The 26,381-nt window shown below is 64.1% G+C and overlaps 1 protein-coding gene across 1 annotated transcript in view; it reads right to left on the reverse strand.

Moving 5' to 3' along the window:
• Positions 1 to 1,343: 1,343 nt before the first annotated feature.
• Positions 1,344 to 26,381, reverse strand: part of plekha7b (pleckstrin homology domain containing, family A member 7b) — a gene marked incomplete at its 3' end in the record, with an annotated part of 266,506 nt that continues 241,468 nt past the window's right edge. Inside the window, 2 exon segments of the mRNA XM_084308243.1 lie at positions 1,344 to 1,498; positions 25,889 to 26,037. Coding sequence (XP_084164369.1) covers positions 1,344 to 1,498; positions 25,889 to 26,037 — 304 coding nt within the window.

Here is a 26,381-nt window from a genome sequence, read left to right on the forward strand (position 1 = left end):
TCACTTTGTCCAACAGCAACATTAAAATAGTTTAGATTTGTGTATGTTGTTTATTTAAAAAAAGAAATCTTGAAAGTAACGCAATAGTTACTTTCTGAAGTAACTAGTTACTTTCATAATTTTTAACTGAGTAAGTAATTTAGTTCGTTTTTGGAAGAAGTAACTAGTAACTGTAACTAGTTACTTTTTAAAAGTAACTTGCCCAACACTGATTATTATATTATATTATATAGTCATATTCCAATTTAACTGAATGCACACGTGTGTGTGTGGACTACTGTACTATTACAGGTATTGAAATGAACAATGCAACTTCCTTGTACAAAAAAAATATATATACAAAATTATTATTTCTTTTTAAAAATAAATAAATAATAAAATATCGATACTTGGCGTCCTTGTATCGCCATGCAAAGTATCGCGATACTGCTATGTATCGATATTTTCCCCCACCACTAATCAGCACTACTACATCACCCATACCGAAGACTAAAGACGACTAAGTGAGATGCAACGGTTAGCTAAACGTGCCCCACTCTCAGGTCGTTAAATAGTACGGTTCACTATTGTATGCTTAGCGTCTCATTTTATATAAATGCCCTATGTGCGTTGATGATTAATACATAATTCACAATCCGGTTGTTAGGTAATACCTATTTGGGTAGCGGGGGGGGGTTACATTAACCCCCTTAAACTCTGTCTCCTGGACACACGCAGCTGAGCACGACCCCTCCTGGCTCAGCGCTACAGACGCAGGATGTGTGATGATGATAATGAATCATAATTAATCGATGGCTACAGGACACGACGACGCAGGGTCTGGCCGCCTCTCCTCTCGTCTCGCCGCGCCGCGCTCCCAGGAGGCTAATTGATGTTGATGAAACGGATCTGTGCACCACACACCGACGTCACGGGGGCTGGAGCGAAAGGTGTCTCGCTCTTTGTCATAATTACACCACAATGCTGCTATACGGTGTTTGTACAGTATGTCTCTGCCTCGACAACCAGCCGTAAATATTTTGGCAGAGTTAGAAAGGAAAAAAAGAAGAAAAAAAATTATAAAAATACAAATAAAACAATTTGCACACAATTAGGGTGAGCGGGAGGCCCGCGGAGGTGTGTGTGCTGGTGATTAGAATGGGAGTGGAGGGGGGTCTTCCCTCACTATCCTTCATAATCACAACAGAGCGGCGGGCATGCGGCGAGGTGCCAGGCATGCGGCGAGGTGTGCGGAGCGCACGAGAGGCTCCTGTTAGGGAGGAATTAAGGAGAGAGAGAGAGCCTCCGAGATCACATTAGCAGCGTAAACATGCGGTTAAAGGCCTTACTTTTTGTTCCTCTGATTAGACAAACGTGTAGTGAAATCCGTTGCTTAGAGGAGTAGGGGGAGGAGGAGGAGGAGGAGGAGCCAGAGATACGGGAGGCAGAGGAGGAGGAGGAGGAGGCGGAGGAAGGGGCGGAGGAGGAGGTGGAGCGGGGTGGTTAGCCTCTAGTGGAACTACAGAGGAAGTTGACAGAGGAGGAGGAGGAGGAGGAGGAGGAGGAGGAGGAGGAGGAGGAGGAGGAGGAGGAGGAAGAGACAGTGGCATTAGTCGGAGGGGACGCCCAACATGGGCCTGGTCTGGAGCACAGGGTGGACATCTTTCTTCACACACACCTTCTTCATGACAAAAACACAAAAGTACGATAGTATCTACATCTTTACACCTGCTGTAACATCATCATATAATATACATGTCAACATTTCAGTTTAAAAATGACGAAATACTGACTGCAAGAAATGTATCAATTAAAACACACATATTTGTACATTCAACGTGCAGAAAATGCATCTTTGACAATACTGACATCTGGAAAACATCTATTGGTAAAAGCGGTCAGGCATGAAACCAGAAAGCTAAATGAAATCTTGAGTGACTTATTGGACAGCATCTCTGTATCAGTGTAGCCTTGATCTCTAGAATCTATGAATATACTACTTTTAAAATGTTCAATAACAGCAACGACTGACGTATAATCAGACACAGAGAGATTTGAATATTTTCTTAGTTGATTATTTTTTTGTTTCTGATGAATTTAGTTTTATTGCAATTTTATATAGTGGGCTGCTGATGCAAATCTGATGCAGATGCAAAATCCCTATACCAATGGCCTAGAGTGGATTTGTTTCTGGCGATAATAATGGTTAGACACACACACGACTCAAATTCAAAATATGAAATTATGAAATGATCATAATTCCAATAATAACCCTTAATACGTATTTTTTATTAATTTAACATAATTAAATACATCTTTCAAAACCCACGTCATAGCAATACTGCCAATCTTTGCGTTTCTATATTGGCATTACTGAGGTATCTCATGCATAATTGCTCGGGGGGGAAACTTTCTTCTTTTAATTGAGGGGTTGGAGAAGTGCACCTCACCTCCACACCAAAGGGAAGAGAGGCATGTCACCGATTCAGACTCCGCTGACAAGACGCCACAAGTTATATTCTCTGACACTTCTCCATGCTGGAAATAACGTTATAATTGTTGACTCTGCTTCACTGTGCATATTAAGCTTTCCTCGCAATGCTGACGGCTTGAGTGCTACTGCGTTTGACAGAGATGTGTGTACGTGTGTGTGTGTGTGTGTAGTATGTGTTTGAGAGAGGGAGAGAGAGAGAGAGAGAGAGATGAGAGAGAGAGAGAGAGAGAGGAGATGTAGAGAGAGAGAGGATGAGAGAGAGAGAGAGAGAGAGAGAGAGAGAGAAAGAGAGAGCGATTCATTGAAAACCTGCCTTTGCTACTGTAAATTTGAACTTGGCCGCCTGCTACCGAGAATGAAAGAGATGAAATATGAGCCGAGTGTCTTTTATGCAGTTCAGAGCTGCGTTCAAAGAGACAGCTACGGGATACAGGGGGGGGGGGGGGGGGGGCAGAGCCTGAGCGCACCGTTCGACTGGGTCATTGATCAGCACACAAAAGCCTCATCAAGAGATTCCCTCCCCCCATCTCAAAGATTCACACGGATTGCAATTAGAGGCCTGCCTGAGTTCATAGGATTTTCCCTAATAAGGAATAATGTTCAGTTATTAAGAAATGAACGGCCACGACGGCTCGGCTCCACACCACCTCTCTCATCCTCCGGTGTCAGTCTAGCCTGCCTCCCCTCTCTATGCATCCCCTCTTCAACCAAACGCCGGGAGGATTCTCCTGATACTGCCAGACATACTATTTTCAGATGTATACGCTAATGCTTTCAGAACATGGGGTGCCTTTCCTGTCTTTAAACCCCGATGTGGAACCAAGAAGGAATGCCTAAGCAGTTAGTTGTGAGGGCAACGTTAGCATAATTATTCGACAAGACGGATTCAGTGAAAGACAGAGAAGGGTGAGTTTATAGACAATTTGAACGGCGTACACAGTTGTCTCTACGCGGCCATCGTTGTTTTGAGGACGGCGCGCTAAACCCAATCTCATCGGCGGTCTTTCCAGCGCTCCTTCCTTGCAGCAGTGGCACACGAAAAGGCACCTTGAAGTTGTACAATCTTTTTACATTTTTTATTTTAATTTTTTTAGCTCTTTCAGGTACCCTGCTTTACCGTCTCTGTTGTCAGCTAACGCGTTGGGAGGGAGTTGGGGAGGGAGTTGGGGAGGGAGTTGGGGAGAGCGTTGGGGAGGGAGTTGGGAGGGCGTTGGGGAGGGAGTTGGGGAGAGCGTTGGGGAGAGCGTTGGGGGAGCGTTGGGGGGAGCGTTGGGGAGAGCGTTGGGGAGAGCGTTGGGGAGGGAGTTGGGGAGAGCGTTGGGAGGGCGTTGGGGAGGGAGTTGGGGAGGGAGTTGGGGGAGCGTGGGGGGAGAGTTGGGGGGAGAGTTGGGGAGGGAGTTGGGGAGGGAGTTGGGGAGGGTGTTGGGGGAGAGTTGGGGAGGGAGTGGGGAGGGAGTTGGGGAGAGCAGTGGGGGAGCGTTGGGAGGGAGTGGGGAGAGCGTTGGGGAGAGCGTTGGGGGGGGCGTTGGGGGGGCGTTGGGGGGGAGAGTTGGGGAGAGCGTTGGGGGAGGGAGTTGGGGGAGCGTTGGGGGGAGAGTTGGGGAGGGAGTTGGGAGGGAGTTGGGGAGGGAGTGGGGAGGGAGTTGGGGAGGAGTGTTGGGGAGGGAGTTGGGGAGAGTGTTGGGAGGGAGTTGGGGAGAGTGTTGGGGAGGGGAGTTGGGAGAGTGTGGGGAGGGCGTTGGGGAGGGAGTGGGGGGGAGTTGGGGAGGGGTGTTGGGGAGAGCGTTGGGGAGGGGAGTTGGGGAGGGCGTTGGGGGAGCGTTGGGGAGGGAGTTGGGGAGGGAGTTGGGGAGAGCGTTGGGGGAGGGTGGGTTTGGGGGAGGAGAGTTGGGGGAGGGAGTTGGGGGAGCATTGGGAGAGCGTTGGGGAGAGTGTTGGGGAGAGCGTTGGGGAGAGCGTTGGGGAGAGCGTTGGGGAGAGCGTTGGGGAGAGAGTTGGGGAGAGCGTGGGGAGGGCGTGGGGGAGGCGTGGGGGGGAGCGTTGGGGGGGAGCGTTGGGGGAGGGGCGTGGGGAGGTGTTGGGAGGGGTGTTGGGGAGGGAGTTGGGGAGGGGCGTTGGGGGAGGGTGTTGGGGGAGGGTGTGGGGGGAGGGTGTGGGGGGAGCATTGGGGAGAGCGTTGGGGGGACGTTGGGGGGAGCGTTGGGGAGGGCGTTGGGGAGTGGGGTTGGGGGAGGTGTTGGGGAGGGAGTTGGGGAGGGCGTTGGGGGGAGCGTTGGGGAGGGTGTGGGGGAGAGCGGTGGGGGAGCGTTGGGGGGGGAGTTGGGGAGAGCGTGGGGAGGGAGTTGGGGAGAGCATTGGGGAGAGCGTTGGGGGGGAGTTGGGGGGAGCGTTGGGGGGGAGTTGGGGAGAGCGTGGGGAGGGAGTTGGGGAGAGCGTTGGGGAGAGCGGGTTGGGGAGAGCGTTGGGGGGAGCGTTGGGGGGGGAGTTGGGGAGAGGCGGTGGGGAGGGAGTTGGGGGAGAGCGTTGGGGGAGAGCGTTGGGGGGAGCGTTGGGGAGGGAGTTGGGGAGAGCGTTGGGGAGGGGAGTTGGGGAGGGCGTTGGGGGAGCGTTGGGGAGGGCGTTGGGGAGAGCGTTGGGGAGAGCGTTGGGGGAGCGTTGGGGGGAGGGCGTTGGGGAGAGTGTTGGGGGAGGAGCGTTGGGGAGAGCGTTGGGGGGAGCGTGTGGGGAGGGAGTTGGGGAGAGCGTTGGGGGGAGTGTTGGGGAGAGCGTGGGAGGAGCGTTGGGGAGAGTGGTGGGGAGAGCGTTGGGGGAGAGTGTGGGGAGGCGTTGGGGAGAGCTATGGGGGAGCGTTGGGGAGGGCGTTGGGGGAGAGCGTTGGGGGGGAGCGTTGGGAGAGGGTGTTGGGGAGGGCGTTGGGGGAGCGTTGGGGAGGAGCGTGGGGAGGAGAGCGTTGGGGAGGGCGTTGGGGAGGGAGTTGGGGAGGGGGCGTTGGGGAGGGAGTTGGGGAGGGAGTTGGGGAGGCGTTGGGGAGAGCGTTGGGGGGAGCTGTGGGGGAGGGGCGTTGGGGAGGGAGTTGGGGAGAGCGTTGGGAGAGAGCGTTGGGGAGAGCGTGGGGGGAGCGTTGGGAAGGGTGTTGGGGGAGAGCGTTGGGGAGGGAGTTGGGAGAGCGTTGGGGAGGGAGTTGGGGAGAGCGTTGGGGAGAGTGTTGGGGAGAGCGGTGGGGAGGGAGTTGGGGGAGAGCGTTGGGGGAGGGAGTTGGGGGAGGGCGTTGGGGAGGGAGTTGGGAGAGCGTTGGGGAGAGTGTTGGGGAGAGCGTTGGGGAGGGAGTTGGGGAGGGAGTTGGGGGAGAGCGTTGGGAGGGAGTTGGGGAGGGCGTTGGGGAGGGAGTTGGGGAGAGCATTGGGGAGGGAGTTGGGGGAGGCGTTGGGGAGGGAGTTGGGGAGAGCGTTGGGGAGGGAGTTGGGGAGGGAGTTGGGGAGAGCGTTGGGGAGGGAGTTGGGGAGAGCATTGGGGAGGGAGTTGGGGAGGGCGTTGGGGGAGGGAGTTGGGGAGAGCGTTGGGGGAGGGAGTTGGGGAGGGAGTTGGGAGGGCGTTGGGGAGGGAGTTGGGGAGAGCATTGGGGGGAGTTGGGGAGGGCGTTGGGGGAGGGAGTTGGGGAGAGGCGGGTTGGGGAGGGAGTGGGGAGGGAGTTGGGGAGAGCGTTGGGGAGGGAGTGGGAGGGAGTTGGGGAGAGCATTGGGGAGGGAGTTGGGGAGGGCGTTGGGGAGGGAGTTGGGGAGGGCGTTGGGGAGGGAGTTGGGGAGAGCGTTGGGGAGGGAGTTGGGGGAGAGCGTTGGGGGAGCGTTGGGGAGGGAGTTGGGGAGAGCTTGGGGAGGGAGTTGGGGAGGGAGTTGGGGGAGAGCGTTGGGGGAGCGTTGGGGAGGGGAGTTGGGAGAGGAGTTGGGGAGAGCGTTGGGAGAGCGTGGGGAGAGCGTTGGGGAGGGCGTTGGGGAGAGCGTTGGGGAGGAGCGTTGGGGAGAGCGTTGGGGGGAGCGTTGGGGGGGGAGTTGGGGAGAGCGTTGGGGAGGGGAGTTGAGGAGAGAGTTGGGGAGGGAGTTGGGGAGAGAGTTGGGGGAGAGCGTTGGGGAGGGAGTGGGGAGGGAGTTGGGGGAGAGCGTTGGGGAGGGAGTTGGGAGAGGGAGTTGGGGAGAGCGTTGGGGAGGGAGTTGGGAGGGCGTTGGGAGGGAGTTGGGGAGAGCGTTGGGGAGAGCGTTGGGGAGAGCGTTGGGGAGAGCGTTGGGGAGGGAGTTGGGGGAGAGCGTTGGGGAGGGCGTTGGGAGGGCGTTGGGGAGGGCGTTGGGGAGGGAGTTGGGGAGGGAGTTGGGGAGGCGTTGGGGGAGAGGTTGGGGGGGGAGAGTTGGGGAGGGAGTTGGGGAGGGAGTTGGGGAGGGTGTTGGGGAGAGAGTTGGGGAGGGAGTTGGGGAGGGAGTTGGGGAGGGAGTTGGGGAGCGTTGGGGAGGGAGTTGGGGAGAGCGTTGGGGAGCGTTGGGGAGAGCGTTGGGGAGGGCGTTGGGGGGAGCGTTGGGGGGAGAGTTGGGGAGAGCGTTGGGAGGGAGTTGGGGGAGCGTTGGGGGGAGAGTTGGGGAGGGAGTTGGGGAGGGAGTTGGGGAGGGAGTTGGGGAGGGAGTTGGAGAGAGTGTTGGGGAGGAGTTGGGGAGAGTGTTGGGGAGGAGTTGGGGAGAGTGTTGGGGAGGAGTTGGGGAGAGTGTTGGGGAGGGCGTTGGGGAGGGAGTTGGGGAGGGAGTGGGGGAGGGTGTTGGGGAGAGCGTTGGGGAGGGAGTTGGGGAGGGCGTTGGGGGAGCGTTGGGGAGGGAGTTGGGGAGGGAGTTGGGGAGAGCGTTGGGAGAGAGCGTTGGGGAGAGGAGTTGGGGAGGGAGTTGTGGGAGCATTGGGGGAGAGCGTTGGGGAGAGTGTTGGGAGCGGTTGAGTCGTCTGGGGGAGAGCGTTGGGGAGAGCGTTGGGGAGAGCGTTGGGGACAGCGTTGGGAGAGAGTTGGGGAGAGCGTTGGGGAGGGCGTTGGGGAGAGCGTTGGGAGAGAGCGTTGGGGGAGAGCGTTGGGGAGGGCGTTGGGGAGAGTGTTGGGGAGGGTGTGGGGAGGGAGTTGGGGAGGGCGTTGGGGAGGGTGTTGGGGAGGGTGGGAGGGTGTTGGGGAGGGTGTTGGGGGGAGCATTGGGAGAGCGTTGGGGGGAGCGTTGGGGGGAGCGTTGGGGAGAGCGTTGGGGAGGGCGTTGGGGAGAGTGTTGGGGAGGGTGTTGGGAGGGAGTTGGGAGGGCGTTGGGGAGGGTGTTGGGGAGGGTGTTGGGGAGGGAGTTGGGGAGGGCGTTGGGGAGGGTTTGGGGAGGGTGTTGGGGAGGGTGTTGGGAGGGTGTTGGGGGAGCATTGGGGAGGGTGTTGGGGAGGGTGTTGGGAGGGTGTTGGGGGGGAGCGTTGGGGAGGGTGTTGGGGAGGGCGTTGGGGAGGGTGTTGGGGAGGGCGTTGGGGAGAGCGTTGGGGAGGGTGTTGGGAGGGCGTTGGGGAGAGCGTTGGGGGAGCGTGGGAGAGCATTGGGAGAGCGTTGGGGAGGCATTGGGGGAGCGTTGGGGAGAGCGTTGGGGAGGGCGTTGGGGAGAGCGTTGGGAGCGTTGGGAGGGCGTTGGGGAGAGCGTTGGGGAGAGCGTTGGGGAGGGCGTTGGGGAGAGCGTTGGGGGGAGCGTTGGGGAGGGTGTTGGGGAGGGCGTTGGGGAGCGTTGGGGAGATGCGTTGGGGAGAGCGTTGGGGGAGGGCGTTGGGGAGAGTGTTGGGGAGGTAGTTGGGGAGGGAGTTGGGAGGGCGTTGGGGAGAGCGTTGGGGGAGCGTTGGGAGGGTGTTGGGGAGGGAGTTGGGGAGAGCGTTGGGGAGAGCGTTGGGAGAGAGCGTTGTGGGGGAGCGTTGGGGAGAGCGGTGGGGGAGGGCGTTGGGGAGAGTGTTGGGGAGGGAGTTGGGGAGGAGTTGGGGAGCGGGCGTGGGGAGAGCGTTGGGGGAGCGTTGGGGAGGGCGTTGGGGAGGGAGTTGGGGAGAGCGTTGGGGGAGCGTTGGGGAGGGAGTTGGGGAGAGCGTTTGGGGAGGGTGTTGGGGAGAGCGTTGGGGGAGCGTTGGGAGGGTGTTGGGGAGAGCGTTGGGGGGGAGCGTTGGGGGGGGGAGGGGAGGGAGTTGGGGAGAGCATTGGGGAGAGCGTTGGGGGGGGAGTTGGGGAGAGCGTTGGGGAGAGCGTTGGGGAGGGAGTTGGGGAGGGCGTTGGGGAGGGAGTTGGGGAGAGCGTTGGGGAGAGCGTTGGGGAGGGAGTTGGGGAGAGCGTTGGGGAGAGCGTTGGGGAGAGCGTTGGGGAGAGCGTTGGGGAGAGCGTTGGGGGGAGCGTTGGGGGGGGAGTTGGGGAGAGCGTTGGGGAGGGAGTTGGGGAGAGCGTTGGGGGGAGCGTTGGGGGGGGAGTTGGGGAGAGCGTTGGGGAGGGAGTTGGGGAGAGCGTTGGGGAGGGAGTTGGGGAGAGAGTTGGGGAGTGCGTTGGGGAGGGAGTTGGGGAGGGAGTTGGGGAGGGCGTTGGGGAGGGAGTTGGGGAGAGCGTTGGGGAGGGAGTTGGGGAGGGAGTTGGGGAGGGAGTTGGGGAGGGAGTTGGGGAGAGCGTTGGGGAGAGCGTTGGGGAGAGCGTTGGGGAGAGCGTTGGGGAGAGCGTTGGGGAGAGCATTGGGGAGAGCGTTGGGGAGAGCGTTGGGGGGAGCGTTGGGGAGAGCGTTGGGGGAGGGAGTTGGGGAGAGCGTTGGGGAGGGAGTTGGGGAGAGCGTTGGCGAGGGAGTTGGGGAGAGAGTTGGGGAGAGCGTTGGGGAGGGAGTTGGGGAGGGAGTTGGGGAGATCGTTGGGGAGGGAGTTGGGGAGGGAGTTGGGGAGGGAGTTGGGGAGGGAGTTGGGGAGAGCGTTGGGGAGAGAGTTGGGGAGGGAGTTGGGGAGGGAGTTGGGGAGAGCGTTGGGAGAGCGTTGGGGAGGGAGTTGGGGAGGGAGTTGGGGAGGGAGTTGGGGGAGCATTGGGGAGAGCGTTGGGGAGAGAGTTGGGGAGAGCGTTGGGGAGAGAGTTGGGGAGAGCGTTGGGGAGGGCGTTGGGGAGTGTTGGGGAGGGTGTTGGGGAGGGAGTTGGGGAGGGCGTTGGGGAGGGTGTTGGGGAGGGTGTTGGGGAGGGAGTTGGGGAGGGCGTTGGGGAGGGTGTTGGGGAGGGTGTTGGGGAGGGTGTTGGGGGGAGCATTGGGGAGGGTGTTGGGGAGGGTGTTGGGGAGGGTGTTGGGGGGAGCGTTGGGTAGGGTGTTGGGGAGGGTGTTGGGGAGAGCGTTGGGGGAGCGTTGGGGAGAGCGTTGGGGAGAGCGTTGGGGAGAGCGTTGGGGGGAGCGTTGGGGAGGGCGTTGGGGAGAGCGTTGGGGGAGCGTTGGGGAGAGCATTGGGGAGGGCGTTGGGGAGAGCGTTGGGGAGGGCGTTGGGGAGAGCGTTGGGGGAGCGTTGGGGAGGGCGTTGGGGAGAGCGTTGGGGAGAGCGTTGGGGAGGGCGTTGGGGAGAGCGTTGGGGGGAGCGTTGGGGAGGGAGTTGGGGAGAGTGTTGCGGAGGGTGTTGGGGAGAGCGTTGGGGGGAGCGTTGGGGAGGGTGTTGGGGAGAGCGTTGGGGGGAGCGTTGGGGGGGGAGTTGGGGAGAGCGTTGGGGAGGGAGTTGGGGAGAGCATTGGGGAGAGCGTTGGGGGGGGAGTTGGGGGGAGCGTTGGGGGGGGAGTTGGGGGGAGCGTTGGGGGGGGAGTTGGGGAGAGCGTTGGGGAGGGAGTTGGGGAGAGCGTTGGGGAGAGCGTTGGGGAGAGCGTTGGGGGGAGCGTTGGGGGGGGAGTTGGGGAGAGCGTTGGGGAGGGAGTTGGGGAGAGCGTTGGGGAGAGCGTTGGGGGGAGCGTTGGGGAGGGAGTTGGGGAGAGCGTTGGGGAGGGAGTTGGGGAGGGCGTTGGGGGAGCGTTGGGGAGGGCGTTGGGGAGAGCGTTGGGGAGAGCGTTGGGGGAGCGTTGGGGAGGGCGTTGGGGAGAGTGTTGGGGAGAGCGTTGGGGAGAGCGTTGGGGGGAGCGTTGGGGAGGGAGTTGGGGAGAGCGTTGGGGGGAGTGTTGGGGAGAGCGTTGGGGAGAGCGTTGGGGAGAGTGTTGGGGAGAGCGTTGGGGAGAGTGTTGGGGAGGGCGTTGGGGAGAGCTATGGGGGAGCGTTGGGGAGGGCGTTGGGGAGAGCGTTGGGGGGAGCGTTGGGGAGGGTGTTGGGGAGGGCGTTGGGGGAGCGTTGGGGAGAGCGTTGGGGAGAGCGTTGGGGAGGGCGTTGGGGAGGGAGTTGGGGAGGGCGTTGGGGAGGGAGTTGGGGAGGGAGTTGGGGAGGGCGTTGGGGAGAGCGTTGGGGGGAGCGTTGGGGAGGGCGTTGGGGAGGGAGTTGGGGAGAGCGTTGGGGAGAGCGTTGGGGAGAGCGTTGGGGGGAGCGTTGGGAAGGGTGTTGGGGAGAGCGTTGGGGAGGGAGTTGGGGAGAGCGTTGGGGAGGGAGTTGGGGAGAGCGTTGGGGAGAGTGTTGGGGAGAGCGTTGGGGAGGGAGTTGGGGAGAGCGTTGGGGAGGGAGTTGGGGAGGGCGTTGGGGAGGGAGTTGGGGAGAGCGTTGGGGAGAGTGTTGGGGAGAGCGTTGGGGAGGGAGTTGGGGAGGGAGTTGGGGAGAGCGTTGGGGAGGGAGTTGGGGAGGGCGTTGGGGAGGGAGTTGGGGAGAGCATTGGGGAGGGAGTTGGGGAGGGCGTTGGGGAGGGAGTTGGGGAGAGCGTTGGGGAGGGAGTTGGGGAGGGAGTTGGGGAGAGCGTTGGGGAGGGAGTTGGGGAGGGAGTTGGGGAGAGCATTGGGGAGGGAGTTGGGGAGGGCGTTGGGGAGGGAGTTGGGGAGGGCGTTGGGGAGGGAGTTGGGGAGAGCGTTGGGGAGGGAGTTGGGGAGAGCGTTGGGGGAGCGTTGGGGAGGGAGTTGGGGAGAGCTTTGGGGAGGGAGTTGGGGAGGGAGTTGGGGAGAGCGTTGGGGGAGCGTTGGGGAGGGAGTTGGGGAGAGAGTTGGGGAGAGCGTTGGGGAGAGCGTTGGGGAGAGCGTTGGGGAGGGCGTTGGGGAGAGCGTTGGGGAGAGCGTTGGGGAGAGCGTTGGGGGGAGCGTTGGGGAGGGTGTTGGGGAGGGCGTTGGGGGAGCGTTGGGGAGAGCGTTGGGGAGAGTGTTGGGGAGGGAGTTGGGGAGGGAGTTGGGGAGGGCGTTGGGGAGAGCGTTGGGGGGAGCGTTGGGGAGGGAGTTGGGGAGAGCGTTGGGGAGAGTGTTGGGGAGAGCGTTGGGGAGGGAGTTGGGGAGAGCGTTGGGGAGGGAGTTGGGGAGAGCGTTGGGGAGAGTGTTGGGGAGAGCGTTGGGGAGGGAGTTGGGGAGGGAGTTGGGGAGAGCGTTGGGGAGGGAGTTGGGGAGAGAGTTGGGGAGGGAGTTGGGGAGGGCGTTGGGGAGGGAGTTGGGGAGAGCGTTGGGGAGGGAGTTGGGGAGGGAGTTGGGGAGAGCGTTGGGGGAGCGTTGGGGAGGGAGTTGGGGAGAGCTTTGGGGAGGGAGTTGGGGAGGGAGTTGGGGAGAGCGTTGGGGAGGGAGTTGGGGAGAGCGTTGGGGAGAGCGTTGGGGAGAGCGTTGGGGGAGCGTTGGGGAGGGCGTTGGGGAGAGCGTTGGGGAGAGCGTTGGGGAGAGCGTTGGGGGGAGCGTTGGGGGGGGAGTTGGGGAGAGCGTTGGGGAGGGAGTTGGGGAGAGAGTTGGGGAGGGAGTTGGGGAGAGAGTTGGGGAGAGCGTTGGGGAGGGAGTTGGGGAGGGAGTTGGGGAGGGAGTTGGGGAGAGCGTTGGGGAGGGAGTTGGGGAGGGCGTTGGGGAGGGAGTTGGGGAGAGCGTTGGGGAGAGCGTTGGGGGGAGCGTTGGGGGGAGCGTTGGGGAGAGCGTTGGGGAGAGCGTTGGGGAGGGAGTTGGGGAGAGCGTTGGGGAGGGCGTTGGGGAGGGAGTTGGGGAGGGAGTTGGGGGAGCGTTGGGGGGAGCGTTGGGGAGGGTGTTGGGGAGGGCGTTGGGGGAGCGTTGGGGAGAGCGTTGGGGAGAGTGTTGGGGAGGGAGTTGGGGAGGGAGTTGGGGAGGGCGTTGGGGAGAGCGTTGGGGGGAGCGTTGGGGAGGGAGTTGGGGAGAGCGTTGGGGAGAGTGTTGGGGAGAGCGTTGGGGAGGGAGTTGGGGAGAGCGTTGGGGAGGGAGTTGGGGAGAGCGTTGGGGAGAGTGTTGGGGAGAGCGTTGGGGAGGGAGTTGGGGAGGGAGTTGGGGAGAGCGTTGGGGAGGGAGTTGGGGAGAGAGTTGGGGAGGGAGTTGGGGAGGGCGTTGGGGAGGGAGTTGGGGAGAGCGTTGGGGAGGGAGTTGGGGAGAGCGTTGGGGAGAGCGTTGGGGGAGCGTTGGGGAGGGAGTTGGGGAGAGCTTTGGGGAGGGAGTTGGGGAGGGAGTTGGGGAGAGCGTTGGGGAGGGAGTTGGGGAGAGCGTTGGGGAGAGCGTTGGGGAGAGCGTTGGGGGGAGCGTTGGGGAGGGCGTTGGGGAGAGCGTTGGGGAGAGCGTTGGGGAGAGCGTTGGGGAGGGAGTTGGGGAGAGAGTTGGGGAGGGAGTTGGGGAGAGAGTTGGGGAGAGCGTTGGGGAGGGAGTTGGGGAGGGAGTTGGGGAGGGAGTTGGGGAGAGCGTTGGGGAGGGAGTTGGGGAGGGCGTTGGGGAGGGAGTTGGGGAGAGCGTTGGGGAGAGCGTTGGGGGGAGCGTTGGGGGGAGCGTTGGGGAGAGCGTTGGGGAGAGCGTTGGGGAGGGAGTTGGGGAGAGCGTTGGGGAGGGCGTTGGGGAGGGAGTTGGGGAGGGAGTTGGGGGAGCGTTGGGGGGAGAGTTGGGGGGAGAGTTGGGGAGGGAGTTGGGGAGGGAGTTGGGGAGGGTGTTGGGGAGAGAGTTGGGGAGGGAGTTGGGGAGGGAGTTGGGGAGAGCATTGGGGGAGCGTTGGGGAGGGAGTTGGGGAGAGCGTTGGGGAGAGCGTTGGGGAGGGCGTTGGGGGGAGCGTTGGGGGGAGAGTTGGGGAGAGCGTTGGGGAGGGAGTTGGGGGAGCGTTGGGGGGAGAGTTGGGGAGGGAGTTGGGGAGGGAGTTGGGGAGGGAGTTGGGGAGGGAGTTGGGGAGAGTGTTGGGGAGGGAGTTGGGGAGAGTGTTGGGGAGGGAGTTGGGGAGAGTGTTGGGGAGGGAGTTGGGGAGAGTGTTGGGGAGGGCGTTGGGGAGGGAGTTGGGGAGGGAGTTGGGGAGGGTGTTGGGGAGAGCGTTGGGGAGGGAGTTGGGGAGGGCGTTGGGGGAGCGTTGGGGAGGGAGTTGGGGAGGGAGTTGGGGAGAGCGTTGGGGAGAGCGTTGGGGAGAGAGTTGGGGAGGGAGTTGGGGGAGCATTGGGGAGAGCGTTGGGGAGAGTGTTGGGGAGAGCGTTGGGGAGAGCGTTGGGGAGAGCGTTGGGGAGAGCGTTGGGGAGAGAGTTGGGGAGAGCGTTGGGGAGGGCGTTGGGGAGAGCGTTGGGGGGAGCGTTGGGGGGAGCGTTGGGGAGGGCGTTGGGGAGAGTGTTGGGGAGGGTGTTGGGGAGGGAGTTGGGGAGGGCGTTGGGGAGGGTGTTGGGGAGGGTGTTGGGGAGGGTGTTGGGGGGAGCATTGGGGAGAGCGTTGGGGGGAACGTTGGGGGGAGCGTTGGGGAGGGCGTTGGGGAGTGTTGGGGAGGGTGTTGGGGAGGGAGTTGGGGAGGGCGTTGGGGGGAGCGTTGGGGAGGGTGTTGGGGAGAGCGTTGGGGGGAGCGTTGGGGGGGGAGTTGGGGAGAGCGTTGGGGAGGGAGTTGGGGAGAGCATTGGGGAGAGCGTTGGGGGGGGAGTTGGGGGGAGCGTTGGGGGGGGAGTTGGGGAGAGCGTTGGGGAGGGAGTTGGGGAGAGCGTTGGGGAGAGCGTTGGGGAGAGCGTTGGGGGGAGCGTTGGGGGGGGAGTTGGGGAGAGCGTTGGGGAGGGAGTTGGGGAGAGCGTTGGGGAGAGCGTTGGGGGGAGCGTTGGGGAGGGAGTTGGGGAGAGCGTTGGGGAGGGAGTTGGGGAGGGCGTTGGGGGAGCGTTGGGGAGGGCGTTGGGGAGAGCGTTGGGGAGAGCGTTGGGGGAGCGTTGGGGAGAGTGTTGGGGAGAGCGTTGGGGAGAGCGTTGGGGGGAGCGTTGGGGAGGGAGTTGGGGAGAGCGTTGGGGGGAGTGTTGGGGAGAGCGTTGGGGAGAGCGTTGGGGAGAGTGTTGGGGAGAGCGTTGGGGAGAGTGTTGGGGAGGGCGCTGGGGAGAGCTATGGGGGAGCGTTGGGGAGGGCGTTGGGGAGAGCGTTGGGGGGAGCGTTGGGGAGGGTGTTGGGGAGGGCGTTGGGGGAGCGTTGGGGAGAGCGTTGGGGAGAGCGTTGGGGAGGGCGTTGGGGAGGGAGTTGGGGAGGGCGTTGGGGAGGGAGTTGGGGAGGGAGTTGGGGAGGGCGTTGGGGAGAGCGTTGGGGGGAGCGTTGGGGAGGGCGTTGGGGAGGGAGTTGGGGAGAGCGTTGGGGAGAGCGTTGGGGAGAGCGTTGGGGGGAGCGTTGGGAAGGGTGTTGGGGAGAGCGTTGGGGAGGGAGTTGGGGAGAGCGTTGGGGAGGGAGTTGGGGAGAGCGTTGGGGAGAGCGTTGGGGAGGGAGTTGGGGAGAGCGTTGGGGAGGGAGTTGGGGAGGGCGTTGGGGAGGGAGTTGGGGAGAGCGTTGGGGAGAGTGTTGGGGAGAGCGTTGGGGAGGGAGTTGGGGAGGGAGTTGGGGAGAGCGTTGGGGAGGGAGTTGGGGAGGGCGTTGGGGAGGGAGTTGGGGAGAGCATTGGGGAGGGAGTTGGGGAGGGCGTTGGGGAGGGAGTTGGGGAGAGCGTTGGGGAGGGAGTTGGGGAGGGAGTTGGGGAGAGCGTTGGGGAGGGAGTTGGGGAGGGAGTTGGGGAGAGCATTGGGGAGGGAGTTGGGGAGGGCGTTGGGGAGGGAGTTGGGGAGGGCGTTGGGGAGGGAGTTGGGGAGAGCGTTGGGGAGGGAGTTGGGGAGAGCGTTGGGGGAGCGTTGGGGAGGGAGTTGGGGAGAGCTTTGGGGAGGGAGTTGGGGAGGGAGTTGGGGAGAGCGTTGGGGGAGCGTTGGGGAGGGAGTTGGGGAGAGAGTTGGGGAGAGCGTTGGGGAGAGCGTTGGGGAGAGCGTTGGGGAGGGCGTTGGGGAGAGCGTTGGGGAGAGCGTTGGGGAGAGCGTTGGGGGGAGCGTTGGGGGGGGAGTTGGGGAGAGCGTTGGGGAGGGAGTTGAGGAGAGAGTTGGGGAGGGAGTTGGGGAGAGAGTTGGGGAGAGCGTTGGGGAGGGAGTTGGGGAGGGAGTTGGGGAGAGCGTTGGGGAGGGAGTTGGGGAGGGAGTTGGGGAGAGCGTTGGGGAGGGAGTTGGGGAGGGCGTTGGGGAGGGAGTTGGGGAGAGCGTTGGGGAGAGCGTTGGGGAGAGCGTTGGGGAGAGCGTTGGGGAGGGAGTTGGGGAGAGCGTTGGGGAGGGCGTTGGGGAGGGCGTTGGGGAGGGCGTTGGGGAGGGAGTTGGGGAGGGAGTTGGGGGAGCGTTGGGGGGAGAGTTGGGGGGAGAGTTGGGGAGGGAGTTGGGGAGGGAGTTGGGGAGGGTGTTGGGGAGAGAGTTGGGGAGGGAGTTGGGGAGGGAGTTGGGGAGGGAGTTGGGGAGCGTTGGGGAGGGAGTTGGGGAGAGCGTTGGGGGAGCGTTGGGGAGAGCGTTGGGGAGGGCGTTGGGGGGAGCGTTGGGGGGAGAGTTGGGGAGAGCGTTGGGGAGGGAGTTGGGGGAGCGTTGGGGGGAGAGTTGGGGAGGGAGTTGGGGAGGGAGTTGGGGAGGGAGTTGGGGAGGGAGTTGGAGAGAGTGTTGGGGAGGGAGTTGGGGAGAGTGTTGGGGAGGGAGTTGGGGAGAGTGTTGGGGAGGGAGTTGGGGAGAGTGTTGGGGAGGGCGTTGGGGAGGGAGTTGGGGAGGGAGTTGGGGAGGGTGTTGGGGAGAGCGTTGGGGAGGGAGTTGGGGAGGGCGTTGGGGGAGCGTTGGGGAGGGAGTTGGGGAGGGAGTTGGGGAGAGCGTTGGGGAGAGCGTTGGGGAGAGAGTTGGGGAGGGAGTTGGGGGAGCATTGGGGAGAGCGTTGGGGAGAGTGTTGGGGAGAGCGTTGGGGAGAGCGTTGGGGAGAGCGTTGGGGAGAGCGTTGGGGACAGCGTTGGGGAGAGAGTTGGGGAGAGCGTTGGGGAGGGCGTTGGGGAGAGCGTTGGGGAGAGCGTTGGGGAGAGCGTTGGGGAGGGCGTTGGGGAGAGTGTTGGGGAGGGTGTTGGGGAGGGAGTTGGGGAGGGCGTTGGGGAGGGTGTTGGGGAGGGTGTTGGGGAGGGTGTTGGGGAGGGTGTTGGGGGGAGCATTGGGGAGAGCGTTGGGGGGAGCGTTGGGGGGAGCGTTGGGGAGAGCGTTGGGGAGGGCGTTGGGGAGAGTGTTGGGGAGGGTGTTGGGGAGGGAGTTGGGGAGGGCGTTGGGGAGGGTGTTGGGGAGGGTGTTGGGGAGGGAGTTGGGGAGGGCGTTGGGGAGGGTGTTGGGGAGGGTGTTGGGGAGGGTGTTGGGGAGGGTGTTGGGGGGAGCATTGGGGAGGGTGTTGGGGAGGGTGTTGGGGAGGGTGTTGGGGGGAGCGTTGGGGAGGGTGTTGGGGAGGGCGTTGGGGAGGGTGTTGGGGAGGGCGTTGGGGAGAGCGTTGGGGGAGGGTGTTGGGGAGGGCGTTGGGGAGAGCGTTGGGGGAGCGTTGGGGAGAGCATTGGGGAGAGCGTTGGGGAGAGCATTGGGGGGAGCGTTGGGGAGAGCGTTGGGGAGGGCGTTGGGGAGAGCGTTGGGGGAGCGTTGGGGAGGGCGTTGGGGAGAGCGTTGGGGAGAGCGTTGGGGAGGGCGTTGGGGAGAGCGTTGGGGGGAGCGTTGGGGAGGGTGTTGGGGAGGGCGTTGGGGGAGCGTTGGGGAGAGCGTTGGGGAGAGCGTTGGGGAGGGCGTTGGGGAGAGTGTTGGGGAGGTAGTTGGGGAGGGAGTTGGGGAGGGCGTTGGGGAGAGCGTTGGGGGGAGCGTTGGGGAGGGTGTTGGGGAGGGAGTTGGGGAGAGCGTTGGGGAGAGCGTTGGGGAGAGCGTTGGGGGGAGCGTTGGGGAGAGCGGTGGGGAGGGCGTTGGGGAGAGTGTTGGGGAGGGAGTTGGGGAGGGAGTTGGGGAGGGCGTTGGGGAGAGCGTTGGGGGGAGCGTTGGGGAGGGCGTTGGGGAGGGAGTTGGGGAGAGCGTTGGGGGAGCGTTGGGGAGGGAGTTGGGGAGAGCGTTGGGGAGGGTGTTGGGGAGAGCGTTGGGGGGAGCGTTGGGGAGGGTGTTGGGGAGAGCGTTGGGGGGAGCGTTGGGGGGGGAGTTGGGGAGAGCGTTGGGGAGGGAGTTGGGGAGAGCATTGGGGAGAGCGTTGGGGGGGGAGTTGGGGAGAGCGTTGGGGAGAGCGTTGGGGAGGGAGTTGGGGAGGGCGTTGGGGAGGGAGTTGGGGAGAGCGTTGGGGAGAGCGTTGGGGAGGGAGTTGGGGAGAGCGTTGGGGAGAGCGTTGGGGAGAGCGTTGGGGAGAGCGTTGGGGAGAGCGTTGGGGGGAGCGTTGGGGGGGGAGTTGGGGAGAGCGTTGGGGAGGGAGTTGGGGAGAGCGTTGGGGGGAGCGTTGGGGGGGGAGTTGGGGAGAGCGTTGGGGAGGGAGTTGGGGAGAGCGTTGGGGAGGGAGTTGGGGAGAGAGTTGGGGAGTGCGTTGGGGAGGGAGTTGGGGAGGGAGTTGGGGAGGGCGTTGGGGAGGGAGTTGGGGAGAGCGTTGGGGAGGGAGTTGGGGAGGGAGTTGGGGAGGGAGTTGGGGAGGGAGTTGGGGAGAGCGTTTGGGGAGAGCGTTGGGTGAGAGCGTTGGGGAGAGCGTTGGGGAGAGCGTTGGGGAGAGCATTGGGGAGAGCGTTGGGGAGAGCGTTGGGGGGAGCGTTGGGGAGAGCGTTGGGGGAGGGAGTTGGGGAGAGCGTTGGGGAGGGAGTTGGGGAGAGCGTTGGCGAGGGAGTTGGGGAGAGAGTTGGGGAGAGCGTTGGGGAGGGAGTTGGGGAGGGAGTTGGGGAGATCGTTGGGGAGGGAGTTGGGGAGGGAGTTGGGGAGGGAGTTGGGGAGGGAGTTGGGGAGAGCGTTGGGGAGAGAGTTGGGGAGGGAGTTGGGGAGGGAGTTGGGGAGAGCGTTGGGAGAGCGTTGGGGAGGGAGTTGGGGAGGGAGTTGGGGAGGGAGTTGGGGGAGCATTGGGGAGAGCGTTGGGGAGAGAGTTGGGGAGAGCGTTGGGGAGAGAGTTGGGGAGAGCGTTGGGGAGGGCGTTGGGGAGTGTTGGGGAGGGTGTTGGGGAGGGAGTTGGGGAGGGCGTTGGGGAGGGTGTTGGGGAGGGTGTTGGGGAGGGAGTTGGGGAGGGCGTTGGGGAGGGTGTTGGGGAGGGTGTTGGGGAGGGTGTTGGGGGGGAGCATTGGGGAGGGTGTTGGGGAGGGTGTTGGGGAGGGTGTTGGGGGGAGCGTTGGGTAGGGTGTTGGGGAGGGTGTTGGGGAGAGCGTTGGGGGAGCGTTGGGGAGAGCGTTGGGGAGAGCGTTGGGGAGAGCGTTGGGGGGGAGCGTTGGGGAGGGCGTTGGGGAGAGCGTTGGGGGAGCGTTGGGGAGAGCATTGGGGAGGGCGTTGGGGAGAGCGTTGGGGAGGGCGTTGGGGAGAGCGTTGGGGGAGCGTTGGGGAGGGCGTTGGGGAGAGCGTTGGGGAGAGCGTTGGGGAGGGCGTTGGGGAGAGCGTTGGGGGAGCGTTGGGGAGGGTGTTGGGGAGGGCGTTGGGGGAGCGTTGGGGAGAGCGTTGGGGAGAGTGTTGGGGAGGGCGTTGGGGAGAGTGTTGGGGAGGGAGTTGGGGAGGGAGTTGGGGAGGGCGTTGGGGAGGGTGTTGGGTGAGCGTTGGGGAGGGAGTTGGGGAGAGTGTTGCGGAGGGTGTTGGGGAGAGCGTTGGGGGGAGCGTTGGGGAGGGTGTTGGGGAGAGCGTTGGGGGGAGCGTTGGGGGGGGAGTTGGGGAGAGCGTTGGGGAGGGAGTTGGGGAGAGCATTGGGGAGAGCGTTGGGGGGGGAGTTGGGGGGAGCGTTGGGGGGGGAGTTGGGGAGAGCGTTGGGAGGGAGTTGGGGAGAGCGTTGGGGGAGAGCGTTGGGGAGAGCGTTGGGGGGGAGCGTTGGGGGGGGAGTTGGGGAGAGCGTTGGGGAGGGAGTTGGGGAGAGCGTTGGGGAGAGCGTTGGGGGGAGCGTTGGGGAGGGAGTTGGGGAGAGCGTTGGGGAGGGAGTTGGGGAGGGCGTTGGGGGAGCGTTGGGGAGGGCGTTGGGGAGAGCGTTGGGGGAGAGCGTTGGGGGAGCGTTGGGGAGGGCGTTGGGGAGAGTGTTGGGGAGAGCGTTGGGGAGAGCGTTGGGGGGAGCGTTGGGGAGGGAGTTGGGGAGAGCGTTGGGGGGAGTGTTGGGGAGAGCGTTGGGGAGAGCGTTGGGGAGAGTGTTGGGGAGAGCGTTGGGGAGAGTGTTGGGGAGGGCGTTGGGGAGAGCTATGGGGGAGCGTTGGGGAGGGCGTTGGGGAGAGCGTTGGGGGGAGCGTTGGGGAGGGTGTTGGGGAGGGCGTTGGGGGAGCGTTGGGGAGAGCGTTGGGGAGAGCGTTGGGGAGGGCGTTGGGGAGGGAGTTGGGGAGGGCGTTGGGGAGGGAGTTGGGGAGGGAGTTGGGGAGGGCGTTGGGGAGAGCGTTGGGGGGAGCGTTGGGGAGGGCGTTGGGGAGGGAGTTGGGGAGAGCGTTGGGGAGAGCGTTGGGGAGAGCGTTGGGGGGAGCGTTGGGAAGGGTGTTGGGGAGAGCGTTGGGGAGGGAGTTGGGGAGAGCGTTGGGGAGGGAGTTGGGGAGAGCGTTGGGGAGAGTGTTGGGGAGAGCGTTGGGGAGGGAGTTGGGGAGAGCGTTGGGGAGGGAGTTGGGGAGGGCGTTGGGGAGGGAGTTGGGGAGAGCGTTGGGGAGAGTGTTGGGGAGAGCGTTGGGGAGGGAGTTGGGGAGGGAGTTGGGGAGAGCGTTGGGGAGGGAGTTGGGGAGGGCGTTGGGGAGGGAGTTGGGGAGAGCATTGGGGAGGGAGTTGGGGAGGGCGTTGGGGAGGGAGTTGGGGAGAGCGTTGGGGAGGGAGTTGGGGAGGGAGTTGGGGAGAGCGTTGGGGAGGGAGTTGGGGAGGGAGTTGGGGAGAGCATTGGGGAGGGAGTTGGGGAGGGCGTTGGGGAGGGAGTTGGGGAGGGCGTTGGGGAGGGAGTTGGGGAGAGCGTTGGGGAGGGAGTTGGGGAGAGCGTTGGGGGAGCGTTGGGGAGGGAGTTGGGGAGAGCTTTGGGGAGGGAGTTGGGGAGGGAGTTGGGGAGAGCGTTGGGGGAGCGTTGGGGAGGGAGTTGGGGAGAGAGTTGGGGAGAGCGTTGGGGAGAGCGTTGGGGAGAGCGTTGGGGAGGGCGTTGGGGAGAGCGTTGGGGAGAGCGTTGGGGAGAGCGTTGGGGGGAGCGTTGGGGGGGGAGTTGGGGAGAGCGTTGGGGAGGGAGTTGAGGAGAGAGTTGGGGAGGGAGTTGGGGAGAGAGTTGGGGAGAGCGTTGGGGAGGGAGTTGGGGAGGGAGTTGGGGAGAGCGTTGGGGAGGGAGTTGGGGAGGGAGTTGGGGAGAGCGTTGGGGAGGGAGTTGGGGAGGGCGTTGGGGAGGGAGTTGGGGAGAGCGTTGGGGAGAGCGTTGGGGAGAGCGTTGGGGAGAGCGTTGGGGAGGGAGTTGGGGAGAGCGTTGGGGAGGGCGTTGGGGAGGGCGTTGGGGAGGGCGTTGGGGAGGGAGTTGGGGAGGGAGTTGGGGGAGCGTTGGGGGGAGAGTTGGGGGGAGAGTTGGGGAGGGAGTTGGGGAGGGAGTTGGGGAGGGTGTTGGGGAGAGAGTTGGGGAGGGAGTTGGGGAGGGAGTTGGGGAGGGAGTTGGGGAGCGTTGGGGAGGGAGTTGGGGAGAGCGTTGGGGGAGCGTTGGGGAGAGCGTTGGGGAGGGCGTTGGGGGGAGCGTTGGGGGGAGAGTTGGGGAGAGCGTTGGGGAGGGAGTTGGGGGAGCGTTGGGGGGAGAGTTGGGGAGGGAGTTGGGGAGGGAGTTGGGGAGGGAGTTGGGGAGGGAGTTGGAGAGAGTGTTGGGGAGGGAGTTGGGGAGAGTGTTGGGGAGGGAGTTGGGGAGAGTGTTGGGGAGGGAGTTGGGGAGAGTGTTGGGGAGGGCGTTGGGGAGGGAGTTGGGGAGGGAGTTGGGGAGGGTGTTGGGGAGAGCGTTGGGGAGGGAGTTGGGGAGGGCGTTGGGGGAGCGTTGGGGAGGGAGTTGGGGAGGGAGTTGGGGAGAGCGTTGGGGAGAGCGTTGGGGAGAGAGTTGGGGAGGGAGTTGGGGGAGCATTGGGGAGAGCGTTGGGGAGAGTGTTGGGGAGAGCGTTGGGGAGAGCGTTGGGGAGAGCGTTGGGGAGAGCGTTGGGGACAGCGTTGGGGAGAGAGTTGGGGAGAGCGTTGGGGAGGGCGTTGGGGAGAGCGTTGGGGAGAGCGTTGGGGAGAGCGTTGGGGAGGGCGTTGGGGAGAGTGTTGGGGAGGGTGTTGGGGAGGGAGTTGGGGAGGGCGTTGGGGAGGGTGTTGGGGAGGGTGTTGGGGAGGGTGTTGGGGAGGGTGTTGGGGGGAGCATTGGGGAGAGCGTTGGGGGGAGCGTTGGGGGGAGCGTTGGGGAGAGCGTTGGGGAGGGCGTTGGGGAGAGTGTTGGGGAGGGTGTTGGGGAGGGAGTTGGGGAGGGCGTTGGGGAGGGTGTTGGGGAGGGTGTTGGGGAGGGAGTTGGGGAGGGCGTTGGGGAGGGTGTTGGGGAGGGTGTTGGGGAGGGTGTTGGGGAGGGTGTTGGGGGGAGCATTGGGGAGGGTGTTGGGGAGGGTGTTGGGGAGGGTGTTGGGGGGAGCGTTGGGGAGGGTGTTGGGGAGGGCGTTGGGGAGGGTGTTGGGGAGGGCGTTGGGGAGAGCGTTGGGGGAGGGTGTTGGGGAGGGCGTTGGGGAGAGCGTTGGGGGAGCGTTGGGGAGAGCATTGGGGAGAGCGTTGGGGAGAGCATTGGGGGGAGCGTTGGGGAGAGCGTTGGGGAGGGCGTTGGGGAGAGCGTTGGGGGAGCGTTGGGGAGGGCGTTGGGGAGAGCGTTGGGGAGAGCGTTGGGGAGGGCGTTGGGGAGAGCGTTGGGGGGAGCGTTGGGGAGGGTGTTGGGGAGGGCGTTGGGGGAGCGTTGGGGAGAGCGTTGGGGAGAGCGTTGGGGAGGGCGTTGGGGAGAGTGTTGGGGAGGTAGTTGGGGAGGGAGTTGGGGAGGGCGTTGGGGAGAGCGTTGGGGGGAGCGTTGGGGAGGGTGTTGGGGAGGGAGTTGGGGAGAGCGTTGGGGAGAGCGTTGGGGAGAGCGTTGGGGGGAGCGTTGGGGAGAGCGGTGGGGAGGGCGTTGGGGAGAGTGTTGGGGAGGGAGTTGGGGAGGGAGTTGGGGAGGGCGTTGGGGAGAGCGTTGGGGGGAGCGTTGGGGAGGGCGTTGGGGAGGGAGTTGGGGAGAGCGTTGGGGGAGCGTTGGGGAGGGAGTTGGGGAGAGCGTTGGGGAGGGTGTTGGGGAGAGCGTTGGGGGGAGCGTTGGGGAGGGTGTTGGGGAGAGCGTTGGGGGGAGCGTTGGGGGGGGAGTTGGGGAGAGCGTTGGGGAGGGAGTTGGGGAGAGCATTGGGGAGAGCGTTGGGGGGGGAGTTGGGGAGAGCGTTGGGGAGAGCGTTGGGGAGGGAGTTGGGGAGGGCGTTGGGGAGGGAGTTGGGGAGAGCGTTGGGGAGAGCGTTGGGGAGGGAGTTGGGGAGAGCGTTGGGGAGAGCGTTGGGGAGAGCGTTGGGGAGAGCGTTGGGGAGAGCGTTGGGGGGAGCGTTGGGGGGGGAGTTGGGGAGAGCGTTGGGGAGGGAGTTGGGGAGAGCGTTGGGGGGAGCGTTGGGGGGGGAGTTGGGGAGAGCGTTGGGGAGGGAGTTGGGGAGAGCGTTGGGGAGGGAGTTGGGGAGAGAGTTGGGGAGTGCGTTGGGGAGGGAGTTGGGGAGGGAGTTGGGGAGGGCGTTGGGGAGGGAGTTGGGGAGAGCGTTGGGGAGGGAGTTGGGGAGGGAGTTGGGGAGGGAGTTGGGGAGAGCGTTGGGGAGAGCGTTGGGGAGAGCGTTGGGGAGAGCGTTGGGGAGAGCATTGGGGAGAGCGTTGGGGAGAGCGTTGGGGGGAGCGTTGGGGAGAGCGTTGGGGGAGGGAGTTGGGGAGAGCGTTGGGGAGGGAGTTGGGGAGAGCGTTGGCGAGGGAGTTGGGGAGAGAGTTGGGGAGAGCGTTGGGGAGGGAGTTGGGGAGGGAGTTGGGGAGATCGTTGGGGAGGGAGTTGGGGAGGGAGTTGGGGAGGGAGTTGGGGAGGGAGTTGGGGAGAGCGTTGGGGAGAGAGTTGGGGAGGGAGTTGGGGAGGGAGTTGGGGAGAGCGTTGGGAGAGCGTTGGGGAGGGAGTTGGGGAGGGAGTTGGGGAGGGAGTTGGGGGAGCATTGGGGAGAGCGTTGGGGAGAGAGTTGGGGAGAGCGTTGGGGAGAGAGTTGGGGAGAGCGTTGGGGAGAGCGTTGGGGGGAGCGTTGGGGAGGGAGTTGGGGAGGGCGTTGGGGGAGCGTTGGGGGGAGAGTTGGGGAGGGAGTTGGGGAGGGAGTTGGGGAGGGAGTTGGGGAGGGAGTTGGGGAGAGCGTTGGGGGAGCGTTGGGGAGGGAGTTGGGGAGGGAGTTGGGGAGAGCGTTGGGGGAGCGTTGGGGAGGGAGTTGGGGAGGGAGTTGGGGAGAGCGTTGGGGGAGCGTTGGGGAGGGAGTTGGGGAGGGAGTTGGGGGGAGTGTTGGGGAGAGCGTTGGGGAGAGCGTTGGGGAGAGCGTTGGGGAGAGCGTTGGGGAGAGCGTTGGGGAGGGTGTTGGGGAGAGCGTTGGGGAGGGAGTTGGGGAGAGCGTTGGGGAGAGCGTTGGGGAGAGCGTTGGGGAGAGAGTTGGGGAGAAAGTTGGGGAGGGAGTTGGGGAGGGAGTTGGGGGAGCGTTGGGGGGAGAGTTGGGGAGGGAGTTGGGGAGGGAGTTGGGGAGAGTGTTTGGGAGGGAGTTGGGGAGGGAGTTGGGGAGAGTGTTTGGGAGGGAGTTGGGGAGGGAGTTGGGGAGAGCGTTGGGGAGGGAGTTGGGGAGAGCGTTGGGGAGAGCGTTGGGGAGGGAGTTGGGGAGGGAGTTGGGGAGATCGTTGGGGAGGGAGTTGGGGAGGGAGTTGGGGAGGGAGTTGGGGAGATCGTTGGGGAGGGAGTTGGGGAGGGAGTTGGGGAGGGAGTTGGGGAGGGAGTTGGGGAGGGAGTTGGGGAGGGAGTTGGGGAGAGAGTTGGGGAGGGAGTTGGGGAGGGAGTTGGGGAGAGCGTTGGGAGAGCGTTGGGGAGGGAGTTGGGGAGGGTGTTGGGGAGAGCGTTGGGGAGGGAGTTGGGGAGAGCGTTGGGGAGAGCGTTGGGGAGAGCGTTGGGGAGAGAGTTGGGGAGAAAGTTGGGGAGGGAGTTGGGGAGGGAGTTGGGGGAGCGTTGGGGGGAGAGTTGGGGAGGGAGTTGGGGAGGGAGTTGGGGAGAGTGTTTGGGAGGGAGTTGGGGAGGGAGTTGGGGAGAGTGTTTGGGAGGGAGTTGGGGAGGGAGTTGGGGAGAGCGTTGGGGAGGGAGTTGGGGAGAGCGTTGGGGGAGCGTTGGGGAGGGAGTTGGGGAGGGAGTTGGGGAGAGCGTTGGGGAGAGCGTTGGGGGGAGCGTTGGGGGGAGCGTTGGGGAGAGCGTTGGGGGGAGCGTTGGGGGAGCGTTGGGGAGAGCGTTGGGGAGAGCGTTGGGGAGAGCGTTGGGGAGAGCGTTGGGGAGAGCGTTGGGGGGAGCGTTGGGGAGAGTGTTGGGGAGAGCGTTGGGGGAGTGTTGGGGGGAGCGTTGGGGAGAGCGTTGGGGAGAGCGTTGGGGGGAGTGTTGGGGGAGCGTTGGGGAGAGCGTTGGGGAGAGCGTTGGGGGGAGTGTTGGGGAGGGCGTTGGGGAGGGCGTTGGGGAGAGCGTTGGGGGGAGCGTTGGGGAGGGCGTTGGGGAGAGCGTTGGGGAGGGCGTTGGGGAGAGCGTTGGGGGGAGCATTGGGGGGAGCATTGGGGGGAGCATTGGGGGAGCATTGGGGAGGCCGTTGTTGGTCTTACCTGCCACCTGTTTGCTCTTGATGGAGGCCTCCGAGGCCAGAGCGTAGGACATGGTGATGATCCTCTCCTGCTCCTGCAGAGCAGAGTCCAGGCCCAGCAGCCCGACCTCAGGCTGGTCCAGAGCCACCGCCAGAGCCAGGTTCTGCACACTGTCACATACAAACACCAAGAGGTACAACACTGATGCACATTGTGTCGTAACTGTACATGGAGTGTGTCACAGCGTCTGTAACTGTATGATCTGCACTGTAGGTGAGGCGGTGTCGTCCTTGTACAAGAATACCAGCCGTGCCAATACGTTTCCATAATATTAAAAGAACACAAATTAGCTTACCGTCTTCGCCAGAGAGAGACAAGAAGATAGATACCAGTTTCCTCTCTGTGCGTTCAGTAGAAAGCTACCTGGCTGCACGTTAGCCTAGCTTAGCACAATGAATGGAAGCGGACAGTGACGGGTAGCCTATAGGCATTGTCCAACTAACACCTCTCCCGA

The sequence above is a fragment of the Notolepis coatsorum genome (genome assembly GCF_963971535.1).
Source record: "Notolepis coatsorum genome assembly, chromosome: 2".
NCBI classification, from domain to species: Eukaryota; Metazoa; Chordata; class Actinopteri; order Aulopiformes; family Paralepididae; genus Notolepis; species Notolepis coatsorum.